The sequence below is a fragment of the Festucalex cinctus genome, chromosome 9 (assembly GCF_051991245.1).
Source record: "Festucalex cinctus isolate MCC-2025b chromosome 9, RoL_Fcin_1.0, whole genome shotgun sequence".
Taxonomy (NCBI): domain Eukaryota; kingdom Metazoa; phylum Chordata; class Actinopteri; order Syngnathiformes; family Syngnathidae; genus Festucalex; species Festucalex cinctus.
The window spans coordinates 13,282,429-13,296,013 of record NC_135419.1 but is presented as its reverse complement, the minus strand read 5'-3'; the positions used below and the strand labels follow the sequence as shown (position 1 = coordinate 13,296,013).

The window sequence follows — 13,585 nt, the reverse complement described above, 5'->3', positions numbered from 1 at the left end:
GCCGGGTATCGGCTTGATACCGATAGATACCGGGTATCAGTACTGACCCCTCCCTAATTTTCACTTACACTTATTTTGAACCACTGTTGTATTTTGAAATTTACAGCTACTGTAAATTTCTCATCACTGTATGTCAAAATCTGCCCACAAATGTGGTTTCTCTATATTGCAGTTGTTTTCATGTTTACATCAACAACCCTTGCACTGGTTAGGTCAAATCTATAAATGTGGTAATAATGACTCCTGCCCTAACTGGCTGCACGGTATTCACTCCCTTGGTTTTTTGCCCATTTTGATACATTAAAACTAGGGATGGGCGAGTACCGATATCAGAGGCAGGTATTGGGTACTAGTGGCGGCGACTGATTACGATCACAAACTAGAACATTTTCATGAATTGAATGTCATTTTAAACAAAATGCAATATAGACATATATAATGTAGGTCTTTATTTAAAATTATCTGTCATTGATTATTGGGGGGAAATTATTAGGGTATTAGGGGTATTGGTTCTTCGTATTGGTATTGGTGACTACACAAAAGTTGAGTGCTCCTACTGATATTGGTCTGAAAAAAAGTGGTATTGAACATCCCTAATTAAAACCTCTCATTTATATTAATTTTCAGGTTGGAATACTCTCCAGGTTTGTTGTCCATGTTGTCGTTTGTAACTGCAGCATCACTAACCAGCATTCTCTCTTCACAGATCGGGTACTGGAACGAGTTCACACGCTTTGTAAATATAATGGACCCGCAGGTCACCAACGACTCCTCAGTGGAAAACCGAACGATTGTGGTCACTACTATTATGGTACACTTTCCAAATAGTTTGAAATGTTTCACGTATTCTGCCACTCGAGGTCATGGTGTCGATTGCCAACGAGTGATACATTCTGTCCTGGGCGGGTAGAACCACATCTTTTTTGTGTTGCTTTCCATCCACTCACTACATGTTGAAACAGTCGGCCCGTGACGGGGGAGTGTTTCAACTGTATCCGTGTGGGTGTCAAAGCATTTTGATTTCCCATACTTCAGTGGCCTGTTGTAGCAGTGACATCACAATAATGGTATCAATAATAATGGTTGACTCCATCAGTTACATACGTAAGTAGACCTGTCTGTCCTCATCAAGTAAATGTTCAATGACACTTGGGATCGACTGGCCGAAGGAATGACTTGAGGATGATCATGACGTGTTTTTTTTTCTCCAAGCTGGTAAAAGCTAAATAATAGGAAGTTGTGGTATTTTGCCTTGTTATTATTTCCCTTCAATTACTCCTTCCATTTGTTCTGTGTTGAACTTCCATTTGGTAATTATATAATTATAAAGTCATTAATTACTGTCATATAAAAACTGGAGAAAAATGGATAGAAATGAAAATCACATATTTAAAATCTAGCACACCACTCAGTAGGAGGAAGACTTGCAGTTAACTGGGGGAAAGGCTTGACGGATTCCGAGGTGAGGGGATGTGTTCAGCACTGAACAAACAAACCATCGCTTTCCCACTTGCACTCTAATTGCGTGCGGCTGTAATGACGATGCCCGCTCTCCTGAGCAGCCCTATTGTTTGTTAATGATGATGTGCTCGGGAAAAGAAAAGATAAGCTGCACCAGCATTTTGAAAGGGAGATGAAAACCTAGCACGCTCCTGCTCTAATTCCTTCACACAGGGAGTGGTTTTGCTTTTTTTTATTTTATTTTTTTTATTCCTTTCTGGAAAGCTACAGCTTATTTTGTTTGATTTTGGTTAACTTTTGTATTGATTTTCTCTCTCTTTTTTTTTTTTTTTTTTTTTGAATGGAACAGCCTATAAGTACGCACTAGTGCAATGAGCTTGAATATGTTGAAATACGATTGGGCACTCTGATCTCTCTCCTGTCACTAGCATTTACTTGTGAAAGCCATCCCCACTCCCATCCTCACCCACCACTGTGCTGACCTTGGCCTATCCAATGACTCCCCAGCCCTTTATGCCTCTCTGTACTCCACCACCGTTCACACTAAGGGCCATTTACACAACATTGGTTTTAACACTGAAGAGTAAAAAGTTGAACTCACGCAAATGCTGACACAAGAGATTCAAAAGGCAGCGACGGCCAAGACCAGAAACAGTTTCTTTACAACATTGCCAATATTGCAATGTTTTTGAGATATTTCAGTCTTTTTTATCAAGGCTGTGTGAGCAAGGGATCTTTTAACAGTAAATTCTGTAGTGTAAATTTGACTTTATAAAAGTAAATTTTGACTCTAGCTAGATAGGAACCAAATAGACTCAGTTTTAGAGTAAACTAAGATTTACACTTGGAAGAGTAAAATGAAAAAATGAAAAACAATACATAAAACTCACTCAAGGGTTAAGGTTCGAACTCACGACCTTCAGCTTGGGAGACTCATCTGAGCTATGCCCCTCCTACTGTTTGCTTTTCTCCAAGAGACCAAAGATCATTTTTGGTCTGTTGGAGGTAGGAAGATTCCATGCAATCATGGAATCAGCTGCAGCTGACATGAGCGATATATGAGCAGAAAGCAGGAGTTGTGTGGCTCAGGGAAGGTCGTGAGTTTGTTCATACCTTGAGTCACTTTTATCTTATTTATGCTCTTCCAAGTGTAAATATTACTCTAAAACTGAGTCTATTTGGTCCCTATCTAAATAGAGTCAAACTGACTCTACAGAATTTAGTGTAGGACACCATAAACAAGAACCAAAAGTAAAAACTGTTCTGATGTTGTGTAAACGCACCATTTTCCACCAAATGATACCCATCATTTTGGTCTGCTGTGTATCTTGGGGTCACATATAAATCGAAATGTGCATTAGCTATGTAAATAACATAATATCCTACTAGGGCCGTCAATATCGAATATTTTTAGAATCAATTACTCCACAGACAGGGTTTTCCCCAGAATACTTGCTCAGCCTGGTGGTCACGGACAAACTTGGGAAAAAATTTGGGCTGAAAAAAAAATTTGTCAACGTGGGATGGGGCAGTGGGGATATTGATGAACGACATACATCGAATCACATTAGTCGTCCGTCGACGGGAAAAAGGAGTGCGCACACCGACCTGCAACATGTGGCGATTGGCATTCATCGTCTTTGGGGGGAGTGGCGCGCCAGGATTATCTGTTTAAGTTAAACAATGGCTCCAAACGATTAGTCTTTTAGTAAAAAAAAGTTGACTAATTTTATTAGCAAGTACTTGTCGATTAATTGATCAATTTTGACACCTCTGCGTCCTATCATAACAAATTAGAGTGCAGTGGAAAATTTCCTTCAAGCATGCCACAACAACTGTCATACATAAGAATACTGCAAAGTGGGATTGTTCAGGTCAGACATTTTGTGATCCTTTGTAACGGCAGAATGAAATGCAGTATCAGTTGGTGGAAACGGTTTAAGTATGTCCCCCCTTCCTTCACTCCTTAAGATTCCACAGAGTTGCACCCTTGGGTTCAAATTGGGTTGGGCGCATTGGGCTTGGTATATGCTGGCTTCCACGTCTTGGTAATAGCAGCTTGTCTAGGCCATCACGCTGCTGTTATCGGAGCATATATGTGCATTCGCAATGCATCACCTCTCTCTGCATGACTGCATGGAAGTGGATATAGCAACTAGTCTTAGTATGTAGTACGTTAAATCTGTGCGTGAGAGTGAGCGCACAGGCTCAACTGAGTGCATGTTTGTATAATGCTGTGTATTTAACTGATTGTGTGCCAAGTGGTGAGTAAACCAGTGTGTGTTTGAACCAACAGGAAGCTCCTTATGTGATGTACAAGAAAAATTATATGCATCTGGACGGGAATGACAGATATGAAGGCTACTGCGTCGATTTAGCATCTGAGATTGCCAAACATGTTGGAATTAAGTACAAACTGTCTATAGTAATGGATGGGAAGTATGGAGCCCGAGACCCCGAGACCAAGGCATGGAACGGGATGGTGGGTGAACTGGTCTATGGGGTGAGTACTGGGAGCCTCGTTTTTCACTGATTACATGACAGTTTGCAAGGAACTTCAACATGAGAGGAGATCTCATTTTTCTGTCTTAAGCTTATCACCAACAACTCATCGGCTATTGCCCGCTACAAAGTCGTAATGCCGTCCGCGGTGCTCAGCCTTGAGGGAATTTGTCCACCGCAGTCTCAAGCATGGGAGGGTTGGTGATCATCTTGAGACGGAGAAAATGAAATCATTTCTCAGTGCTGTTCACTGCAATTATTCAGTCTTGCTTAGCCTACAAAATCTCCCTTTCTTGCAGGCGAAAGCAAGGTAAGTACATGAAAACAATGACTCCATATGGCAACCGCTGTGTAATCACTTCAATGAGAGAAGGATTGTGTCCCTTTGAAGTGACTGTGTAATTGTGTTCAGTGTTTGATGTGTATGATGAATATGCCACATTGTAAATTCACAGCTGACAAAATCAACAGTTAAATGGCAGCTCGCGGTGAGAGACAACAAGATCCATATGTGTTGTACTCTATAAAGGTTGAGGCTCGCACATTAGCAATGGGTCACGCCATGTTTCAAGTCTGACGGAGCTCGAGCTCTTGCAACACCAACACTACCTTGAACGCCTGTCTGCGAGCCATTGTAAAAGTTGAATTGGAGCCGAATACAAAACGCAAAAGGGTTTTGCTTCCTCATCTGTTCAATTTCCCAACCATCAGCCTGCTAGATTGCGTGGTTTGATGTGCGACGGCCTCCAAATTATCTCTCAAATGGGAAAACTCCGCCTCCCGTGGAAAAAGAGAGTGTAAAATAGATCTTTCACAACACCGTCAAGTCTTTACCAGCCCATAATTTTACAGCAGGTGGGCCGAGACTAATAGTTGTGTACATTTTGACCTTTTAACCGTTAAATTAATTAGATTTTAGTTGTCTTTTAAAGGTTAGGCCTGAGGCTGCTATTGCTTTGTTTCCCCGGCCATTGATTGAGGGCTGCTTACGCCTGCACAAGGATTAAATGGTTATAGCCCTTCACAAAGGTGTGTTGACAGGGGAAAGAAAACAATGGTATTTATTGGGGCTATTTGTGCTCCTCCGCAGTTGACCTTGTAAACATTTTCAGTCTGCCACAAGCTAGCGTTTTGTCAATTTCCAAACCAAAAGTCAGTTCTGCACACCACAAGGACAACTGTGTCGGAAAAAAGCTACTTTAGCATTTAGATAATGTCAAGACTTACCACTTTTATTTGTAGGCCTAACTGAAAAAAACTAACTAAAGCTGTTGCTTTTAAAAAAAGAACAAGAATTTCAATTTATTGCTGATATACCGATCTATATCAGTAATGATAATTACTATCCTTAAAATTATATTCTTCATTAGGTCACCATACCAATCATTTTTAGTTTAAGCATTAGCAACATTAGCTATGTGTTAGCTGTGTTGGATTTCTAATATTGAGCTGCACTTAGCTATGCCTTAACATGCATCTTAGCAGATAGCATTAGCGACAGGTGGCAAGAGTTAATGGATAGCTTGAAATAGCTTCAAGATTATACCGCCGATCAAATATTCTAAGTGACATTCGAAAAAAATCTTAGAATGTGCATGATTCCAATCCAATGTCACTAGACTAAAACACTAGTGAGCTGTTATTGGAAGTTAGAAGTAATAAAATGAAGGCTAAGGGCAGTTGCATCGGGACACAAACTGTAACTCCAACACCCGTCTGGTCCTGTAGATTTTTTTCACAAGTTGTTCTTAGAGTCCAATTTCTGGTTTCTTTTTACCAAATGAACATGACGTTGATTCAGCTTTGAAATTTTTTGGACTTTTGAATTCATAGACCATTGTTTTCCAGTGTATGTTTTGCAGCCTGCCTTAAGATGTCAGTTCTTCTGGGTTGTTTTTTTTTGACAAATGATATAAATGACCTCTCTCCTTTACTCACAAGTTTTCAGCTGCAGCGATTCACATGTACACACATGACGTTCCATGCAGGTCATAACTAATGGTCACTGTGCATGTTCCTGTTTCCAGAGAGCAGATATAGCTGTTGCGCCTCTCACCATTACTCTGGTTCGAGAGGAAGTGATAGACTTTTCCAAGCCATTTATGAGTTTGGGCATCTCCATTATGATAAAGAAGCCTCAAAAGTCCAAGCCTGGCGTTTTCTCCTTCCTGGACCCACTGGCCTATGAGATCTGGATGTGTATAGTGTTTGCCTATATTGGGGTGAGCGTGGTTCTGTTCCTGGTCAGTCGGTTCAGTCCTTATGAGTGGAACCTTGAGGAACAGGACGAGACCAAAGACCCTCAGATGCCCCCTGATCCTCCCAATGACTTTGGGATCTTCAATTCTCTCTGGTTCTCTTTGGGCGCCTTCATGCAGCAGGGCTGTGACATATCCCCAAGGTGGGTAAGCGGATCAAAACATCAAATTAAAGGGGGTTAGGTTTAGTAATTATGGGATGTATACAGATGCCAGGAATCTTCGTTACTTTTTGTAGTCCTTATGTGGCAGTTAATTTACGCTAAACCAAAATCACTTGGACAGTTAAAATGTACAGTGTGTGACATGATAGTACTCGTGTTGCTAAATAATTTCTTTCTGTTTTCTATATCATGGACAATTTGCTATTAGGTCTCTCTCAGGCCGTATAGTCGGTGGTGTGTGGTGGTTCTTCACCCTCATCATCATCTCATCCTACACAGCCAACCTGGCTGCCTTCTTGACAGTGGAGAGGATGGTCTCTCCTATAGAGAGCGCTGAAGATCTGGCAAAGCAGACAGAGATAGCATATGGCACTCTGGACTCAGGTTCCACAAAAGAGTTTTTTAGGGTGAGTAATTCTTTTGCTACCTCTCACACAAAGCACATCGTTACGTTGCACATCAGGCTTGTTGAATCATAAAAACACTTGCGTGTGAAATGCCATTGATGAAGTGCTTTTTCAGCTTTTCCAAGTGCAGAAATCTTGACCTGCACAGGAGGCATGCTGACAGAGAAGCTGTTCTCGAACTCTTTTGACATGAAATGTGAAATTTATGCGGCACTACTGCAGTGTGCAACCTTGAGGTACCGGGGCTGTCAGCAGAAAGTGTGATAACAACATCGAAGACTGAGGTGATAAAAGCAGGAGGCTAATCAAGCGCCCACATCAGACTCAAACTCGTAGGGATCAGCTCATGAAATATATAATTAGTTAGCTGGCCATGACTGGCAAATTGGACTTGATGAAGAAGAGTTCTGTAGGTCAAACTGAGCTGCCTGAAGAAGCCTTCAGATGGGATGGGCAATATGTGCATCGGCTAAATGGACCATACGGGCAATTAAGTTGTAAATTAACAAAAACCTGAATCTACATTAACCTCTAAAAGCAGACCACATGATCACTAAGCAACGTCTCTTGCAGCAGTTTTTTTTTTTCTTTCATGTTTCTGCTGTTGACAGCAACATCACTTCAGATATCTTTTGAATTCGGATTAATGAAAGGAGAGGTAATAATGAAAAAGCCTTCTGACTGCTCAAAAGAAAATATTCATTTTGCTCACATAAAGGACAACTTACTTTTGTGTAAAACACTAAAAGGACATTTTGAAAAGGATGTTTCTTACAAAGACATGCTTTGCAAAAACATGCACAGAATGTGAATGTGGTAACTCTCAAAAGAACACTTCCCAATGGCTTCTCCTTTCATCCTAGATGCTGCACCTATATATGGTGCATTTTTTTTTATATCTAAAAGATGACGGATGCCAATTATAGATTAGGTTCCCAACCTTACAATGGCGACACAGCAGGCTCTTGGAATATCTGAAAAGTGGCCGCTAAGTGACGGTTTTCCCGGCTTCTGTGGAATGGGTGTCCTACTTACAACCCGGCGTTCAAACAGAAAATGACATGTGTGAACTGCTATTCTGAGTGACTTTTAATTAAAGCTGTAGAGGCTTGACATGAAAAAAAAAATACACTCCGCATTAATGAGATCCATACGGCATCAGCCAGCTGGAAATTTCTGTGTCTCAAATTAATCATATGATGCCAAGTCTACGAGATCTTGTGCTTGAATTTTTTATGAATTCAACTGTCTTTGGCAGAAACAGTTTATAACAAGTTGAGGTAGCTCACACATAGTGTATATCAGATACAGAAACAAAAAGATGAAGGGAACTTGTATTTATATTATAGACCCCAGGAAGAATAGTCTCCTCACTGATAGAGACTAACGGGGATCCTTAAATAAACACACAAATATTCACAAAGGGCAATAGTCTCCCAAAATCCAACTACCACAATAAAAACTGACAAGAGTAGATAATCTACCCAGCAGTTGACTGAATGGCCTCAAGAGTCTGAAGTCTGTACACTCTTAAGATTGGAAACCCCATACTCAAAAATGTAATCTGGTATATACAGGCAAGTGTTGTGAGGAACTGAAGACCCATACATTGGGGAAACCAAACAACCACTGAGCAGGAGCATGACACAATACAGATGGGCTAACTCTTGAGGTCAAGACTCAGCGGTCTACCTACATCTCTTGTAAAAATGTAAATGGGAAGACCATCTACAAACAGAGGTGGTTTATGACACAACCTATCCCCACATACAATGCCGTTCTTTCAAATATTCCCAAGAAACTCGAGTTTGCCTCCGACAAACAACAAATACACAACACCTCGTGACTACAGAACATTTGCCAACAATTAAAGTGCCTCTGATCAACCCGCCGAAAAGTGCAGCTTTTCTAGTAGGCTTTTCCTGTCATTGTTGTAGTCATATCTTACAGCACAAGCCATGAGCCACAGCATCAGAAGAATATCACTGCTCAAAGATATCAGTCAGAAGAGTACATTTCCCAGGCTTTTTACTTCCCCTTTAAATTATTATTTTTTTCTTCAGATGAGCTTTACGGGATATAGGTCACATTAATAGTGGATTTATTTTTTTTAAGGATTTGTCTGGCTCATTTTTTTGATATCACAAAAACTTGGCATTTGAACAGGGGTGTGCAGACTTTTTATATTCACTGTATGCATTCTGTCCATTTTATGCTGTAGTCCAATTGGCAGATATCTATCTAATAGAAATGGTCCAATACCGATCTGGGATGTGTGATTCCATTTGTGTTTTTTTTTTCCTCGGTCTTATATGAACCATATCCAAATAGGAGCAAAAAATCAGACTTGCGTCACCTGAACCATGTAATGTAACTCTCGTTTTGATGAGCTTATCGCAAAGTTTAGTTTCGTTGTGTTTTGAATTGCACATCAAAATGGAAGATAGGGCGTAATAGTGCTTAATTATGTGAAAAAATAGGAAGAGCCCATCAGAGACCCTTCATGCACCTCATTTAACAGCGTGACCATGAAAAGAAGATAATGGCTAACGTGAATAAGCCCACAGCCTCGTTTGCCCCTCAAAGAATTTTACATCAACATCTCAACGGCAAACGGCATGCATCTTACTCATGCGCAGGTGTGATGAAGATGGAACAACAGCTTGTGCGCAGTTACCAGCGCATTTTTGCTCAGCATAAAAATCAATTTCACGTCTCAGCTATTGTGACGCAGACATTAGAGCTTCTGCATGGTCCAACACAAGGTTTAATGAGTAGATTTTCTAAGCGGAGCGGACCTGCTTCTGGCCATGACGAGGAGACAATTTATTCCAGAAATCCGGAGGCTGCTCTGCAATCACGCTTTGTAACACAACTCCCTGAGCCCTTGTCACGTTGTGTTTCAGGAGAGTATTGACTGATGGAGCTTCTATAAAGATTACAGCTTGTTTGCATATAAGAGGGAGCTATCAAAAGTAATGATAGACGACTGTGAGATAGGCGTAGCTTCTGCCAAAGTTTTATCCTCAGAGAGCATCGCTTCAGGGACAAACTTCAAAGATGTGTCAATTGGGGTTTGGGACGTAGCACGGCACAAGTACATCCTTCAGCGCCTCAACTTTTATTCCTTCGGACAACGGTAGTCCATCGAGAATATTGAGAGAAAGTGGTGGCATGGCCACAATGCGAATGAAAGAGTAGACATTTTGAGGGGAGGATTGTGAAGGGAGAACTTTTAGGGGCATTAGGGTGAATCCAGAATGAAAGTAGACCGCCATGCCAAGGGAAGAGTCATGAAAATGCTTTGTAACTTGAAAACAACCAATGAAACTGTTATTTAGACCAGACAGGGCAGTTACTTTTTTGACTGAGCACTTAAATAACTGTTCCAATTTTATATTCAGGCTCCTAGGACATCTTGGGCAAGCAAAATATTAAAAATATACAACTACCAGTGATCTCTTCGTGGATATATTTCAAAAAGTGAACACAGGGCAGGGAGCTCGTGGTTCATATAAAGAGTTTTAGTCTCTAAAAAATAATGTACACTCATTAGCCTAACTTAAGTCAAACAACCCCAAGGTTGTTTGTGACCAAAGCCGTGTTGGTAAAGTTAAGACTCAGCACTTTATTGTTTTTACGTACGTGGCTGGTAAGTGGATAAAAATGTAGACACTATTGTGTTTTAATGGAGAAAGTTTTCCCCTCTCCTATTGTACCACAACACTTGCATGAATCACTGTTCATTTCAAAATTACTCCCACTGCTCTGAGAGAGACATTTTTGGCAGCAATTAGTTTACCGCATCATCCTAAAAGTGAATCCTGTTTGCGGCTTGTTACTCGTGTCCCCAAGTTGGCAAAATAATGCAATCATGAAGAGGATAAATAAGAAAACAATTGTGAAGACATACTCGGCTCGCATCTGCTTTGGGACAAAGCTTATTTTCTGCCTGCAGTAAAAAAAATCAGAAATACACTTGGATAAATTCAAAGCATTTTGCTATATGTAAGCTATGACTTTAATAAAGTACAGAGGTGTGTATTAGGAGGACATTAGCCAGCAGTAGCTTTAAGATGTGGGCTCTCGCTGCTGATTGGCTTGTAGCTATGTATTTCAACGTGGCAATTGGAATATATTTGTGGAAAATACATTATTAGATTTTAAAGAGGATTTGAGTTTAACAAGGTAGAGCAGTAACACATTTGTTGATTTAGAAATCCATAATCAAACATCCTTGGGTACTCTCCTTGTACTGTTCCCTCCGTTTGATTCCCCTTTGAACGGCCCTGTTGAGACTTTCGTTGCCGTGCAATCAGCCTATTTAGATTTTGGTCGCGGCGCTTCTCCGCTCTGATATTGATGAATTGACTTCATAAAGCACTGAGACAGCACACTCTGTCGTCAGTAATCAATTCCCAGATCCATTCTTTTCTCTTCATTTGAGGAGGCGTCGGAGCTTCTCTGCAACCGAGCAGATGAGCCTGCGCTCTTTGGGGAAAATCGTCCTCTAAACTGGCGTCCTTTCCATGCTGTTTGACACATGTAAATTATATGCGCGTGCAACCAGATTGTCAGCAAAAACATCACATCCAACTCCAAGTCATCCTCCCATCCATCATATTTGCATTAAACCACACTAGCCAATGTCCCGACTTGAAGCATTTTCATCTTTGCGGGGGAACATTCATCACGCAGGCTTTTTTTAATTTGTGTTATGCTGCTGTCTCATCTCATCCTCACCCTTGGCCTGATGCTCTATGACAAATGCCTACAAACAAATTGTATATTACACCGAGACAGTAAAGCACTATCCTCAGGTCAAGGTTAATGCATTTGTTTATTAATAGAGATGCATTAGAGATGAATATGTTGTTGTTAAGGGGGCTTTTTGGGACACTGATGAGTCTGGTCTGGATGGCACATGGTGACAAAGCTCAGTATGCATGCTAAATCAGTCTACTTGTATTATGTTCAACTTAATTACCTGAGATTTACAGAACCAATTCTTTCCACGCTAGGCTAATGACTTTTTAACTCGGGTCAGAATAACGATTATCATCATGATTGCTTTTTTTCAGTCCTTGCCTTTCACCAGGCAAAAGTAGTTTACAGTGCATGAGGCTAAATATTTGTATTTTGGATCAGTGGGTAGTAAAGAATGCCAAGTGAGGCAATTAAAGTATATGTAAAAGCAACAGAACCTACAAATATCTAACATCAATTTTTCTACATTTTTTTTCTTACATTAATCAGCCGTGAAAAGCATTTTAGTCATTTGCCATGTTTCAAATTTTTGAAGACTGAATACTGTACATACTATATATACTATCCAAAATACTACCGTTGTTAGTAAAATTCCAAAGCCCAAACAGATGAACTGTGGTTCTGAAACTTTTTCTTGACTCTTTGAAGGCCAGTCTAATACCAATTAATACCAATTTAATGTGATGAAATACTGCACACCACATTTAGTATTGAAGACAACTTGGAATGTGTTATGTAGTGCATAAATGAACCAATTTTCCAGACAGAAGCACATTTTCCATTCTTATAAACAATCAATATTTAAAGGTCAGGGAGAATGAAATATCCTCAGTGTGGCACATTCTAGTTTCATCTAATTTGAAAAACAATTTGTGTCCAAAACTATTAAAATCACCCAAATTGGGCTAGTTTAAAATATTAAAAAGGTAGAGTAGAATGACAAGCTATGTACATCATCATTTTTTGTCATGTAACCAGCTCTGACCATAGCACCACTGACCTCTTATAGAACCATTATTTGAGTTTCTTCCGGTTGTTCTACAGTAAAGTGTCTCAACTACTGAAGTGACATAATCCCCACAGGATGCAAGATATTGATTTGACTCATCCGTTGACTTGCCTTGTTATCTGCAGATTAAAGCTATTAAAGTTGGTAGCATTTTTTATTTATTTTTTTGATTGATTATAAAGGTGACACCAGAGCTTTTCAACAGACAGGATGGATTTGTATGGATATGTTGTAACTTGCATGGGTTTAGTTTTGGCTACATGATTAGAAAAAAAAAATAGTATTTTTTGAGTTTAAGTGTGTGTACAAATCATTTCACACAGCATGTCCTTTCCTCAAAAGCCTGTCTACACAACACCCTTAAAGCATTTAATTGATGGATTACCAGTTCTTGAAAATGACCCGTTATCAATTATTTCCGTCTTGAAACTACTGTACATATGTTTATCAACTGGATCTAGTGAGCAGTACACAGAGTAAGGTACAGTATTCCCATTGAGGAAACTTGCCCAGCCATGTGACAGCATCTGTTCAAAGTGTGAAACGCCTTATGCCAAAATAAATCCAGCACTATTGAATAATTTAATGGATGCTTATTATAGATAGTGCTCGACTCACCCAGATTTTGCCGGCTGGCTAATCCTGACCCAAGGCACTTGGAATATGCTCATCTGAGTAAGTCTGTGATGGGTTGCCTGGTGAATGAGTAACCATCTTTCTCCTACACTCACATTACTCCTTCCAGGATGAATTCAAGTCATACATTTAGAAATCTTGCAATGTCGGTAAACTGTTTGCATGACCGGTCATGTTGTACATGTAACTAGGGTGACCAGATTTTCGAAATTAAAACCGAGGTACTACAATTTCACAGAAAATCAAATATACAATAGAGTCTCACCAGAAACTATAACAAATTTTATCGCTAGTCAATCTGGTGACCGACCGGTGGTTGTGTTATTGATTTAGCTAATGCTAAATGGTATCTTTGTTGACAGTTCAACAGTGCTAAACAAG

General features: G+C 40.0%; 1 protein-coding gene across 8 annotated transcripts in view; it reads left to right on the top strand.

The window, feature by feature from the left end:
- The window catches only part of gria3b (glutamate receptor, ionotropic, AMPA 3b), a 120,911-nt gene that overhangs the window by 94,892 nt on the left and 12,434 nt on the right, over window positions 1-13,585 (top strand). For all 8 annotated transcript variants that reach the window (XR_013284928.1, XR_013284929.1, XM_077531852.1 and 5 more), the window contains exons 9-12: window positions 707-811; window positions 3,758-3,964; window positions 5,991-6,364; window positions 6,594-6,792. Coding sequence is in view for 6 of the 8 variants with exons in the window: in XM_077531852.1 (XP_077387978.1) it covers window positions 707-811; window positions 3,758-3,964; window positions 5,991-6,364; window positions 6,594-6,792 (885 nt within the window). In the remaining 2 variants the exon portion in view is untranslated. The remainder of the gene's footprint in view (window positions 1-706; window positions 812-3,757; window positions 3,965-5,990; window positions 6,365-6,593; window positions 6,793-13,585) is intronic.